At 43.4% G+C, this 15178-nt stretch overlaps 3 protein-coding genes across 3 annotated transcripts; 2 read left to right on the top strand and 1 right to left on the bottom strand.

The window, feature by feature from the left end:
* Window positions 1-3612: 3612 nt before the first annotated feature.
* LOC125556561 (uncharacterized) lies at window positions 3613-5201 on the top strand. The gene is made up of 3 exons (XM_048719269.2): window positions 3613-4064; window positions 4271-4687; window positions 4833-5201. The coding sequence occupies exons 1-3, from the start codon at window positions 3709-3711 to the stop codon at window positions 4978-4980; spliced, it is 921 nt and encodes a 306-aa protein (XP_048575226.1). The 5' UTR covers window positions 3613-3708; the 3' UTR covers window positions 4981-5201.
* Window positions 5202-6742: 1541 nt separating this feature from the next.
* LOC147972598 (uncharacterized) lies at window positions 6743-7852 on the bottom strand. The gene has a single exon (XM_087524403.1). It carries the CDS (start codon window positions 7850-7852, stop codon window positions 6743-6745), a length of 1110 nt encoding a protein of 369 aa, XP_087380529.1.
* Window positions 7853-10087: 2235 nt separating this feature from the next.
* On the top strand, window positions 10088-10909 carry LOC147972597 (uncharacterized). The gene has a single exon (XM_087524402.1). The coding sequence runs from the start codon at window positions 10088-10090 to the stop codon at window positions 10907-10909; it is 822 nt and encodes a 273-aa protein (XP_087380528.1).
* The last annotated feature ends 4269 nt before the right edge of the window (window positions 10910-15178 follow it).

Raw genomic sequence — 15178 nt, 5'->3', positions numbered from 1 at the left:
CACCTCCAATCAGATTAATGGTTTGCATGCAGACCAAACCCAGTGTTTTATGGTGTTCTTATTCCTGATTTAGTTGTACATTTTACTTTTAGTCTCTTCATAGATAATAAAGTAGTGGCAGATGAACCAGTAAGTTATATGTGCCCATGCTTTGCGGTAAGCATTAAATTTGCTCTCTCTTTTACTTTCGATGTGTTATCCGTACCCCTGCTTTGTGGCTAATTATTATGTCCTATCAACATATGCAGAGTCCATGGTATCATACGATTTGAAGTTGAAAAATTCATGCTATGGGTGATACGGAGAAGTCATTGCCTTCTTTGCTGGAACATTTCCTAAGATGATATAAGGTAATTATTTTAGTCACCATGTCATTTATATGCTAAATTCAGTGCGTTGACAACTAGAGATCGCTTCCTTTTTGTGTATTGATCATTTCAGTACGATTGTTTGATACACTTCCGACATCATTTTGCTTCTTCTTGCTTGTTATTTCATTTATTTCCTCCAGCAACTAGAGATGGCTATTTCCACTGCTTCAGGTTTTGTTTTGGCTCTAATTGTGTGTATGGCATCTTGGCCTTCTTAGGTGAAGCACTTATGAATATCCTCGCTGATCTATGGATCTATCATTGTAAGAGTCGATGATATATGGTGAGCTGCCTCACACCATCATTTGGTCTTTGTAGCATTTGAGTTGGCAAATTTGTTGGATTCATGCGATTAGGCATGGTAAATGCTGAGAGACCCATAGCTCCATAATTGTTTCCTTCCAAAAGTTCTGAATCTTTTCTGCGCTTGGTCCTCTCATTGGTGAGAGTAGCCATGTAAATCAATGTGCTATGGGAAATGGTAGTTTGCAAACTACCGGAGTCTAATTGCTGAGGGACGAGGTTCATAACTGAGGGTCATGGGCAGAGCTGGAGGAAGAGCTTGCGAGTCTTGGAACTCTCCTTGTGAAGGGCTCAGGGACATCAGTGAGGACAATGCCTCTTTAGTTGTAATTGTGATACTCCTGATGTGCAAGTAATCACTCATGTGATACTCCTTATGCTAAAATGTTGGTTGTTAGTACAGAGGTGGTGACATTATTTGGTTCGCTGGTATTGATTTCATGATTTGTGGTTAATACATGATGTAATACAATCCACATTGCATTATATTTCCAGTTACATCTTCTACTTACTAATAACATTCTTTTTAATTCGGTTCTTGCGCCATTGGCGCAACCGGGTCATCTAGTGAACCTAAAAACTCAGGTGGTACTACTTCAGTCCTACTATAGACTACAACCCCGTCGGTGCACTATGGGAAGAAGAACAAAGTGAGCAACAACCAATCCTCTTCAAAACATGAAGAAACCGGGTCATGAAACTGAAAAATGGGGCAACAAAACCCTCACCTCATAATGGACCTTGTGTTTCTTGTCTCTCATCTGGGTTCTGCAGAATAAGATTGTACAACCAATCAGCAGAAAATAAATCTTAGTTGCACACAGAAAAACATTTTTTTGGTGAAGAACCTTGTATGGTGACTATTGTTCTCTTTAAGAAATAATATATTTGTAAGAAAGGGAAACATCTTTCTCCAAACAAAAATGAAAAGTTAAAATATGATCAACACTGCAACAAAATGTTATCTCACATCACATGAAACAAATAAAGAAGGACCTTAAAAAACAAATAAAGAAGACAACGAAACTGATTTTGCAGAGGGTCCTGTTCTAAGAAGAAAAGTACATATTAAGGCTTTAATGTGTGCATACTAAATATGGTAGAAAAGCAGAGTTTTAGTGTAAGTGTTCACTTTTGTCTATTTTAAAAGTTTCAACAATGGAGCTCTCATGTTACATCCCTCATCAAAAAGTAGTACAAATACACCCAGATAATGAATAGCTATATTAAATGTCACAGAAAAGGTGCTTCAGCAGTATAGATGTTTAGAAAAGCACATACCTACTTTGTCTTCTATTTATTTCTTAACATAGAGGACAATGCAGAGCATATAAGCAAACAAATAAGCACAAAGTTGCTCCATTTTCCATGTAAAATAAACTTCATCATCCATGTTGTAAAGGTGTAAACCTTTAAAAAATCTAATGAAATCCAATGAGTGGGCGCATAGAAACTGATTTGTGTAATCATTAGAAGTATGCAAGAAATTAAAATGCTCGAAATATGGATATTCTCATTCAAAGTTGTGAATTGGCTACAGATAGTAACTGGAAATGATATATGCCATTTCAGAAAAGACAGCAATGAACATATATATTTGAAGAATTAGCAACTAAGACTAGAAATGTAGCACCTTTAACACAAAGGTAGGTTGGCAGTTAAGAGTATCATGACTTGTTTCTATTATTGCAAGGCATAAATCTGAGCAAAAATTAAAACCAATAAGAATCAATGTAGCTCCTTAATTTCCATTGCTTTTATTCTTATATATAGCTAGGGCCTAACTTGAGATTTCGCACCGGGGTTCAAATTTCATGGGTACGGTCATGTATAACATTAGATACACCGATTCAAAATTCTTCATACCTAACGCAATTATCATGTCCGATCCTACCAAATCTGTCATAGTAACGCTACATACAAAATATAGTAACACATTATACACAACATAGTATTTTGAAAATGTGTAGTAAATTATAAACTTGGATAGTAAAAAATTATTTTCAGAATTACTACATTTTGTACACCGTTTACTAGATTTTGTATATGGCAGGAGTGTAGAATAAGATATTCTACACCATTGCCTAGATTTTGTATATATAAGAAGCTACCTGACCAGGAGTTATCACACATGTATGCACTAATGGATTGAGTCTTCGAATGTACATTGTTCACACATTCCAGAACCTATCACATTATGAGTTGATCGCATGTGACCTGATGGCATGATACGCCAAAGCTTTTCGCACCTATGACTTATGTATTCAATTGGTTTGTTGAGCTATATAAGCTAATTGCATCCATGGTGACTAAGTATTGCCTCCAATGTGTATGCATGTCAAGTGAGACAAGCTAAAATTACTTTTTCCCTTTCAAATGCTTTGGAGCATATAGTTCTTCACTTATAGATGTATTGTAATTATGATTCTTTCTTCATTTAACATGACACGAACATGTGAGTTCTAGTTAATCTTTTATGCTAATACACCTTAGTATTAGCAAGGATTTGACTTCCTTCCAATGATGTGGTGGTGAACCTCTCATTTGTCTTCAATGCTCTCCCAACCATGTGGGAAGGCTCTACATCAGTTCTTCCTCCCACGAATCATACCATTTCCGATGGGGCCACACTATTTTTACATCGTTCTCCTCGGTACCGCAGCCCGATCGTCATTTTTGTTGCCGCTATTCAGAACATTGTGGTTGAAAGACGAGAAAATTCCTTATATAACACCGTTTTAAATGTTGGTTCCCTATTTTAACAATGCATAAAAATTTCTTATCTTTTTCCTTTCTAACACATCCGCCGGTTCTGTTAGGAGAAACCGTTAAAGTTTGCATTGACCGATGTCAGTTTTTTCTAGTTGGACAAAATTGCCCCTGTCCATAATAAGCCGGAGAACAAATAAAAACAAAGCCCAAACCGACCTCAATATCTCTCCCGAGTCCTGACCCCGTGACTTGTGCTCCTTTCCCCTTTTTTCCAATCTAGCGCGGCGGCGGCGAACCCTAGCGGCAGCGGCGTCTTAGGGCTATGGATGGGGGCGTTGTTGCGGATGGAGACAACGCCAGGGAAGACAACCAGGGCGCAGCGGACGGGTCAGGCCTTGGAGCCCCTATGGATCCAGCGCTGGTGGCCAATGGCGAGGGCGGGGTTGCGTCTGAGGAGGGGTCGGTTGAGGGTGCGGCTGAGGGTGCCGACGGGATAGCTTCCGCAGGTGGCGGTGTCTCGACTGCAGCGGGCCTGGGTCAAGGTGCAACAGTGGCTGGGGGCTCTGTCGCCGGCGTGGCTAAAGACTCCGGCCAGGGCACTGCTAGGCCGGCCTCGGCAAGTGCTCCAGACCAGGGCACGACCCGTTTGGCCTCGGCTACATGGCTGTGTCCAGATAGGTAAGTGTCATTCGTAGGAGTTCAAGTGAATGTAATTGCTCTGTTTGTATTTTCCTCATTTGAATGCAATGTTAGTAGCAATACATTACATCCAGTAGCAATTATCATGCATAGGTCTGTGCTACTTTGTGTAGCTGTGTAGTTGAGGCTAAAGCTTGCAATACTCATGCATAGGTTTGATGCAAAATTGTCTTCTTAATTCACAGGATGGATCCAAATTCAAGTTATTTGCTTAGAATTAAATTGTTTGGCAATCCAAAAAAAGCTCGGAAGGACATACGATGTTTTTATTTTGAGAAGGTCATCAATTGTGACTTGACAAATTATAAGGATTTGGTTGGATCAATTGTAAAGCAGTACCCGCCGCGTTATATGGAAGTTGCACATGTGCAGTATTATGACGGTGATCTTAAAACCTGTCCGGAAGTAAAATCTGACCAAGATTTGATGCTTATGTTTGAAAAACACTCGGAGACAAAGGTGCTGCATATGATCATTGCATATTCTGATCCCTCTGAACCATATGAGCCTATCACTGAGTGGCATAGTGATAGCGAACCTGACAACAATATAGAACATGAGGATGATACTACAAACAAGAGAAATGCAAAAGGGGGGAAAAGGTGAACTTTCCTGATTCTGAATTTTAATATCACATATTATGCATAGTTAATGTTGTTGTTTGCTACCATACATGTATCAAATATTATCCATATGTATTGCTGGCATACATGCACTGCAATTTGACAACCATATTGTTATTTTAAGGGCTACAAGGAAGATAGAGCTTAATAAAAATGATCAAAATGGTCCTAAGGTTCCTTTTGACAGCCCTGCAATGGGCACTAGAAGCAAAACATCTTACCTAGCCAGCCCTGCAATGAGCACAAGAAGCAAAAGAAGGCTCGGTTCGTGAACTTCATCTAATTTCTGTCACTTAAAGTCACTTTTGTTGCTGCTCATGTCATGTTGTGTGGACTTGGACTCGTGTATGTGAACCTAAAGTCACTTTTGTTACTGCTCATGTCATGTTGTGTGGACTTGGACTTGTGTATGTGAACCTAAAGTCACTTTTGTGTTACTCATGGCATGCATATATTATGGACTTGAACTATGTATGTGAACCTAGATATGATGTGAGACACTTTTGGACTGCTAATATGATGTATGTGCGGACTTGAACTCATATATGTGAACCTGGATTTGTTGCAAGTCATATATGTGTACTTGGATGTGAGTCTGGATGTTTATGTTTCATGCCATTGGCAAATTCGAAAATTGTGTGTTGAATTATGTATATCAGAATTGTGTCCAGAGGATATGGCATCAAATTATAGGGGAGGTTCTGCCCAATTTTTTAATTAAGTTTTGAAATAATTGTGTGTGGAGATATGAATTTTCTGCATGTTTACAGGGGAGGTTTTGCCCAATTTTGCAATTAACAACGGGAAAAAGTTATTGCTTCTCATGTGAATGATTTTGGTCACAAGTTGCATCAGGGATAAAATCATCTTTTCATGTGTCATTTAAAACTGTTAATACTCAAAATAGATGGAAGTGTCACAACGGGAACAAATTTTAGCATTGTTGTTAGATAAAGAAGAAAAAGTTTTCTGGTGTCAAATATGGCAAAAGAATTAAGCCAATGTTAAATAAGGAATTCTCTCTTAAATTTAAAGATCCCAAGCCGCTGACATCAAGGAGCATAGCTCCGTACAAATGTTTTACTCTTTCTTTCTTGTGTTTCATACACGAGTTTGTCTTAATTTACATTGAAAACAAGAGAGTTTCAAACCTCCTCTCGATGAGATAAGAGATGGTTGACATTCACAAAATAAATAAATGAAAAGAGATGGTTGGAGAATACAAGTGATTACATTCCAACAACCCAAAAAGGCGGTGTCGGAGCGAGCACCACCTCCCGCTTTGCCTCTTCAAGAAAGAACTTTCACGTAATGATATGATTTTGTTAATTTGATCAATATGCTAGTAATAATAAAGCTTTCAAACAATGTTTTCGAACTTTCAACTAACATATAAGTAGTCCAACAAAATTTTGTCAACGTTCAAGGAAATTCAAGGTTGACTTCCAACGGATCTTTAGAAAACTTTTAGGTTATTAGATATTTGGATCATTATTTCCGAAAAATTGGAAGGGGAAAGGATACAGTGCACGAAGAGATAAATGAGGTAACAAGGAAAATGGTCGTTAATGGTGTGCAAGAAACTTAGAAACATCACACATGTCGGGCACATGCTAGCTAGAATCAACCCTCGGCTTTGGCTACCCCCATCAGTCACCCCCGCCCGTCTCATTCACAGAGTGTGTTCACATATCTTAGTTTGAAGTTTGGGAGGTCAACACAACATGCCAGATGACAGGCCTAAATTTCGGATGATCGCCGTGCACCGCATGATACGCACGCCCGAGACCGCACGATTCAGCCGCTACGCGCCCGCACACAGCCTCTTCTTCTTGCTCTGGCCGACCATTGTAGTTTGTTGCAGAATTGTTGTGTTTATTTTGGTACTATTCCGCAGGAGTATTATAGTACAAAACTACAAACAAAGGTAAAATCAATCAAATATCAGCATAATTCATCAAGATTCCTAAGGAAATGAGAAACCTCGTTCAAAATCAATCAAAGCTTAAAAATATCAGCATAGTTCAAAGAAATTCACCAACCTTCAAAATCACTATCACGGAAAGGCCACGCGGAGATCACGAGAATTTGGGCCAGGGGCAAGGGGAACACACGGCCCTGCCCACGACGCCGCTCCTTGTCCGTGGGGTGCGCGGCCAGTACCTCCTCACTGCCGTCGTTGATGCGGTACACGCAGATCCCCGTCTGCCGGCACAAGCCGTTGCCATAATAGACGCAGTTCCCTTCCAAGCCGGGGACATTGCCGGCGTCGACTGAGATCGACTGGATACCAAGTACGAGAGCGCGGTTGCCAATGCTTCTCACCGGCTCCAGAGCGTTCGTCCTGAGGTTCACTTTGAAGACCTGAATGCTGCGGCCGGTGGCGGACGTCGACGATGCGCGTACCAGCAACAGCTCGTCCCCGGCGCTGTCGACGAGGAACATGTAAGTATTCGCCAGCCGGTCGCCGGTGACGAGGATGGTGATCTCGGGCGTCGTGTCAGGCCCAGTGTACTCCACAACCGCGACCGATCCGGCACGGTCCGCGGCGTACACGCGGCCTTGGAATGCCACCACGGAGGCGAAGCTGTCGAGGGTTGGCGCGGCCGTGAACACCGGCGGGGACGACGGGTTGACACCGGGGACGGTGGGCTCGAAACACGCACCGTGGCTTGGGCTGGAGAAGATGGTGAGCACCATCGGCGAGGAGCCGGCCATGGCCAAGCCAATGTCCCGGGGGTGCACGTGGACGGTCGCGTGGAACCGGACGACGGAGCCGGTGATGGGGTTGAGGACGCAGAGCCTGGTCTCGCTGTTGCTCGCGAGCAGCACGAGCAGGCCGTCGGAGGCGGCGACGTAGAAGTAGTAGCGAAGCGCTGGCATGTCCCTCCGTAGGAAGCGCCCGGTCTTTACGTTGAGGAAGATGCGGGAGCCGGCGTTGCGGTCGAGCTCGTCGAGCATGACCCAGCGATGGGGACGGAAGCGGGGGTGCGGCCCCCGCGGGTCGTCGGTGGCGGCGCGCCAGTTGCGGCACACTGCGCGGAGGCTCGTATAGTAGTCCACGTCGCTGGTGGCGAGGAAGAGGTCGGCGACGCGGCTGACGAGCTCCGAGGGGAGGGCTGACCAGTCTGCCGCCCGCGCCATGATCACCGTGCGCAGGCGCCGGTGTGTTGTTTACATTTTACAGTACAGGGCGGCGGAGGTGCGTGGAGAACCTCAACGGGCGCCTGCCTTTTGGTATGCTAGTCTGGTCTGACACACGCGCCCGCCGCTTTGGAAGCGAAGCAGTTTAACTCGTTTAAGTGCGCCGGGTCCCAAAGCAGGTCCAGGCGCGCCGTTGGTGCGAGCGCGCACGCCGGCGGCGCGGAAGACACAGCGTCAGACTGCCAGCGTATTGCGTGTCATCAATAGCAGCACCCTTCGAGATTCCTGTGCCCACGCGCGGCACGCCTGCATATATTCCCGGGTGAATTCCATATATGTCATTCAAAACTTGCCCGTACCTTTATCTGCTATTGGAAATTTCCCTCTCTCAAATATGCCATTGAAAATTTGCACCGTGTACAGATATGCCACTATGGGACTGTCAAGTGGCATGTAAAAAGACGACTTTGCCCTGGTACTGTAGCAGTGGCATACTGTAGCATTCCGAACAAATTTGGCCAATCTCGAATTGCGGGGCATACGTACTGTAGCGACGATATACTGCAGCATCCGAACAGATTTGAAATTCGAACAATTTTTTTTTTGAATTTCAAAATAAATCTCCGTAATTTCAAATTCCGAATTCCTAACACTTTTTTTGAAAAAATTGTTCACAATTTCAAAAAATTGGCATTTTTTTTGTAAAAGTGGACGCTACAGTACGTTTGCCCACAATTTCGAAAGCGACCAAATTTGTTCGGAATGCTACAGTGTATCGCCGCTACAGTACCAGGGGCAAAATCGTCTTTCCAAGTGTCGCTTGACAGTCAACTAACGGTCAAACTGACCATAGTGGCATATCTGTATGCGGTGCAAATTTTCAATGGCATATTTGGGAGAGGAAAATTTCCAATGGCATATTTGGGAGAGGGAAATTTTCAATGGCAGATGGGAATACGGTCAAGTTTTGAATAGCATATATGAAATTCACCCTATATTCCCCTCCAGCCGATGGTTGTGCGTTCCCCAGTTCCCCAAACAGGGGCGGAGCCCAATGGGCCAACCCTGTGGCACAAGCTACAGGGTCCAAAATTTTTTTTAGTGCTAACTAACAGTCATTTGGCCCAATGCAACAGGGTGGTCCAGCAAATGTGCCACAGGTCCGATGAAACCAGCCCGCGCGGCCGCAGGAGGCTCGTGGCTTCGCTTCCAACAGCCCACACGTACATGCTCGATCCTTCACACGCACACCGGCACACGCGTTGGTAAAAAAAAACGCACACCGGCACACGTGTTTGGTGTCAGATGAATCGACCCATCTCCCTTCTCCTAATCTCCTGTAAGTCTGTAACAAACTCGCCATCCATCCTCCCAATCCCACATTTTTCTGCACTTAAAAAAGAGATCTCGATCCGTCTTCTCGTCTCCTGTACTCTATCCCGAGCAAGCGAGGCGAGCAAATCGATGCGCAGCGGCGGCGATCGATCGAACGAATCGATCCGTTCCTGATGGGTGGGCGGCAACCGGCAGGTCGCAGGCTGCTGATCAACTATTGATGGTGCAGGCTGCAGCGCCGACGTGACCATACCTCCCTCACGAGTCATGGCCACGGCGCACGCTGGAATTTCTCTTCCCCTCTGTTAGCTAATTAGTAGTATGTTTTTGAATTTTTTGTTTAGATTACAGTCATTACTTGATTCGAATTCTGCTCGGTATCCTTTTTTGTGTTGTTTTTTTCCATATACCTTTATAGGTCTCAGCAATTGTATGTATTAAATTGGGGCTGGAAAGTTAAACCTTATATTGAAATATATATCAATGTATGTGTTTTGGCAAAACATGGGGCATCAGCTATTGTTTTAAGTTGTAATTAGGTATGCTTCATTGGCTTAACAATTTTGATTTCTCATTTGTAATTTTAATTGTGCAGATGATATGAACAAGTTTCTTCTCAAGAGAAAGGCACCATCACATTCGCAATTAGGTATCCATGACATCCTTTTCAAATAATTTTGTCGCACTATATTAAGTAGTTTGACTATTGCCTTTTGTTTTTATAAATTGACATCTATTATATTTGGCAATTCATGTTACAAGTTGTGAAACACATCTTTATTAGTGCATCGTTACTTGAAAATTTTACGTCATGGTTAAGTAGTGCATCAGGGTAACATTAGCTTCAGATCCGCCACTGTCCCCAAAGGCTCAAACTAGCACCGCCACGGCGCTGCAACAATGGCGCCGGTGGACTGGTCATCGCTACCCTCGGAGCTCGTCAACAGCATCGCGGAGGTCTTCCTCGCCACCAACGACCTCGACTACTACATGAGCCTCCGCGCTGTGTGCCACAACTGGCGTGCCGTCACCGACGACCCGCGTGGCCCGGACCAGCGGTTCCGCCCCAGAGGATGGATCATGCTGCAGTCACACGCCCTGAACTGTGACTCTGGCCGCTGCCTCTTGCTGCACGCCGACACCGGCCGCTTCCTGTGGATGAACGTGCTGACGCTCCGAGGGTACGTCTACATCACCTCCACCGAGGACGGCCTGCTCGTCCTGCAAGAGACCTTTGGGCTCAACATGATGGCCGTCCTCAACCCTTTCACCGGCCACCTCGTCCGTTTTTCCAAGGAGCCCCCGTACTTGTACTACCTCGGCGCACAACTGGTGGCAGCGGGCTCGTCGCCGATGTTGTTCTACATCTTCTATCCGTTTCACGGCGTCTGCGTCGACCCGACTAGCGATGTCGACTGGATGACGAAGTTCTCAGCTTACCCAGATCTCGACGGGTTCGGATCCGTGGTGGCCTATCAAGGCCGCGCATATGCCGTCGACGACAAAGGAACCGTCGTTGTCGTCAAAGGCCAGCGCCAAGACGAGGAGTTGGAGCTGATCAGCACCGTCATCGCCGGCTGCTGGGAGGAGGAGATCCTGCCGACGTTCCTCGTGGACAACGCCGGGGAGCTGCTCCTTGTGCGCTTCCTGTCGTCCCATGGCGGCCTGCTCTTTTCAGGGTTGACATCGAGAATAGAATTCTCAAGGCGACCAAATGTATAGGAAACCGTGCTATCTTCCTTGGCCGCAATCGTTGTCTGTCCGTAGATGCTGGCAATCTTCCTGCCATTGAAGGTAACTGCGTGTCTGCGTCTACTACGTCGACCGCGTGCCTCGTCCTCAGAACGGCGGGATTTGCATGCACCGTCTTGTGGACGGCAGCGACGAGAAACTCTTCTTCGAGCCCGTGGAACGGCTGAGTCGATTTCTGCCCTTGAGCCTTGCACAAGTTCTAGTCGGATACCCGTAGTATGGTCTCTAGTAACTAGGTAGCAGTGCATATATCTGCTGCAGCCGGTGGGAGAAAGTAACGGAGTAGCTTCTTTGTGTACCTTGACCGTGAATCCATGGAACCATACAAGTGTCCATGCATGTATATGCTGGACTTTATGAGGCGAAATCATCCATCACTTTTATACTAACCTCTCTGCTGGAAAATGTTGAATTTGAAATGATCGTACTCACTGTTGTATTGGTATTAAGCGTTGGTACCGTAGAAACTTAACTACAATCAAATTGCAAATTTAAGAAAAGATGAACAGAGGAGCTGCGTACTTTCTTTAAGCACACAAATTTAATTCAAATTATAGGTTCGAGACACAAGAGGAAGTTTGTAGATCATACTTACTACAATTCCATTTGCTGCCACCAGTCGCCCAGCCGGGATCCTCCCACCATTGGATCTCCGCAACGCCATCATCATTCTGCGGCCACTGTATGGCCGACGATACATAGAGGGCCATTTGTAGAAAAAGGTCCATTTGTCCTAGTTCATAAGGTCTATCTGTCCCGGTTGGGGAACCGGAACTAAAGGGTCGTTACTAAGGCCCTAGGCCTTTAGTCTCGGTTCTTATACAAATCGGGACAGATGGGCCACCACGTGGCCGCTCCGACGAGGCCAGGCAGGAGGGCCTTTGGTCTTGATTGGTAGCATCAACCGGGACAAATAAGCTTCCACGTGTCAGCATTTCAGCGACTGGTTTTTTTTTTGAAAGAAGGTGCTTTAGGGGTTTTGGGGGTTAATTTAGGTTGGTATAGGTAGCTAATAAAGAGATGTGTCCTCTCTTATCTCCGTGCTACTGCTACTGTTATGTCTAAACATGACTTAGATTGAAGTGAGACAACATGTGGTGCATGTTGAAAATAATACTAATCCTAACTTGATCAAGTTTGGATTGTACTACTTTCCACATGCACCACATGCATGTTGCCTTCACTTCAATCCAATCCATGTTCATTTCACCCGCTGATATATAATAACTCTTCATGCTCACATCATGCATCATCATATATAATAACAAGTCTACTAATCATCATCATCATACAACTTCTACTCATTATTAATAACAAGTCATACGATCATCATCCTCATAGTCATCGAACCAACCCTAGTTAATTGTTCTAGCACATGATCATCAGTATTAGGTAGGACCTAAACACCCTCTTTAAGGTAAAATAACATAAAACAAAATAGACCCTGACTCTTCATTATGGAGAATGGAGATCATCATGTCTCCAATTCTTGCGCTTCGCTTCCTTTTGCTTCCAAGAACCTCCTTACGACTGTCCATACATTTTTCCATTGTTTGATTTGCATGTCTCCACTTCTTTTAGAAATCTGGTATGGACAGTTGAGATTCGTAGGATGACCTGGCTGTATGTTCAAAACATTAAGGCTACCTTTCTGATACATCAAATGAGGCACACAATTCTCTGGGATTATCTGTTGAAAAATATAGTAATAACTTCATAGTTAGCAATGATGTACTAGTTTTAGAAGTATGCAAAAGATGCATGGATGTCGTAATAGTAAAAAATCTTACCAGGGTATCTCTATGGTAGTTACCGTAGTTGAATACATGCACTAGTGGCACGTATTGACCATAATGTTGAGGAGTTTGATTATAGATATTGTAATTCTCAATGTCAGTACAAAATCCGACTAGATGATTTTTCTCCTTGTAAGTTAATTCGAAGCCATCGGTGTAGTGGGTTTTGTCTACCATCTCCCGCACATTCTTTGAATAATGAAAATAAGCTGTCAATGAAAATAAGATGTCAACTATTTTGAAATAAACAATATAAATTAGCTAATAACTATGTTTGAAAAACTCATATAGCAGTAGAATTGGAGGCGTATCAACAAGGACCCAAATGTCCATATTGTCTTGCTCGATTTCAGGATCACCAAGATCCATGGTGACAAGCATACCCTCATCAAAACCATACATCTTGCAAAGTGTTTCCCATTTTTTGCAACCAAAATGGGTTACGCTCTAAGAATTGTACAACTTTACTTCAAAATCCACATCATGATGAGTCCTTAGGTGAATTTTCTTTGTTTCGAAACTTTCATGGTCTTCAAAACACATCCTCTCCAAGACATAGCACCTTGCATGGCATGGGATAAGCTAACCTTAAATGTAACTTTTGCAACACATTTTTTTTTTCTAAATATGCATATACACACACACACACATATATATATATATATATATATGAACATATATATACATAAATCGACAAAAAAATCTATGATCAAAAAAAATCATACATCAATGCATACCATCCATGGATCATACATACATCTGCATATATATACATATACATACAACATCCATATATACATACATCCATACATCCATATATATATATACATATACAGAACCAGATCGAGAGCAGGCCGGGGCGGCGGCGGCGGCGCGCGGCAAAGCAGAGCAGGCCGGGGCGGTGGCAGCGGCGCGCGGCAAGCAGAGCAGGAAAGGGCGGCGGCACGGGGAAAGGGAGGGGGCAGACGGCGGCCACGTCGGCGCAGGGGTGGCGCGAGGCGGCGACGAAGTCGGGGCGGCGCGGGACGGCGTCGGAGGGGCGCGGGATGGCGCGCGGCGACGGCGAGGCAGAGGGGCGGAATCGAAGAACTGAACGGAATTTTTCAAAAGTGTAGATTATATAGGCAGAACATTGGTCCCGGTTCGTGCCACAAACCGGGACCAATAGTCCCGGTTGGTGCCACCAACCGGGACCAAATGTCTCTTTTCAGCAGCCCAAAGTGCGGGAAGTAGAGGCCTTTGGTACCGGTTGGTGGCACCAACCGGGACTAAAGGATGGGTACTGGTTCCGGTTGGTACCATGAACCGGTACCAATGGACACCTTTAGTCCCGGTTGGCGGCACCAACCGGAACTAAAGGCCTTGTGCTGCCCACATGGCGGCATGAAAGTTTAGTCCCACCTTGCTAGCTGAGGGAGCTCGAGAGTGGTTTATAAGCCCCACTCCCGCTGCCCTCTCGAGCTCCTCTCAAATGCAGGCTTTCGGGCCTAAACACATTGTATCTATATTGGGCCTTCTACGGGCCTGAATCCTGGGCCATGGGTGGTTTTCTAGTCGTATTCAGACCGTGGTGGCCCAGTAGGTTGCTTTTTTTTTCCTCAGTTTATTTCTTTTCTTTTTTTGCTTTATTTCTTTTATTCTGTTTCTAATTACTAACTTATTATGTAATTTTTCTATTAAAGTTTCTAACAAAAAAAGTTCTTTATGAAAATTCTTTTTGCTTTTAATGATTTGAACAGAAAATACTTTGATAATTTTGTTTTATTTTTTTTATTTTTACCTTTTTCGTGATTCTTTTTGTTTCTATTTTTATTTATTTTATTGAAGTTTATTTTGTTTTATTTTTTCTACTTATTTGTTAAAGTTTATTTTGTCTTACTTATTTATTATATTTTGTTTCTACTTATTTATTTTATTTTATTTTTTTTGTGAAAATTCTTTTTGCTTACAATATTTTGAACAGAAAGTACTTTGATAATTTTAGTTGCATAAATTTTATATAATTTTAGTTTCAATAATACTAGAGGTTTATAAAAGTTTTATGAAAATTCTTTTTGCTTATTATTTTTCTATTAGAGTTTCATATCAGTTTTCTAGATCATTCTTTTTTATATTAGTTCATTATTTGAGCTAAATGACCCAACAATTGAAAATGCACCATTCAAAGCCACATCATCAATTTTCAACTCTTTCTGACTTCATTTGTTATTTTTCATGCATTTATTGATTTTTTTGAGCTATATGACCCTGAAAATGAAAAGCACTACAAATGAACTCTAAAAAGGTTGAAAGTTGACATGGTATCATCATTTCATCCACATAGCATGTGCTAAAAAGTTGAGAGGGTTACGGCAAAAACTGGATGCACTTCGTGTACAAAACGGACAATCTCTTTCTAAGTATGAGGGTTTCATACGGAAACTCGTCTGTTACAAAGGGATTT

The sequence above is a fragment of the Triticum urartu genome, chromosome 5A, assembly GCF_056163025.1.
Source record: "Triticum urartu cultivar PI428250 chromosome 5A, HENAU_Tu73, whole genome shotgun sequence".
NCBI lineage: Eukaryota > Viridiplantae > Streptophyta > Magnoliopsida > Poales > Poaceae > Triticum > Triticum urartu.
Note: the sequence above shows the minus strand (reverse complement) of the source record. Positions and strands in the feature narration are given on the sequence as shown.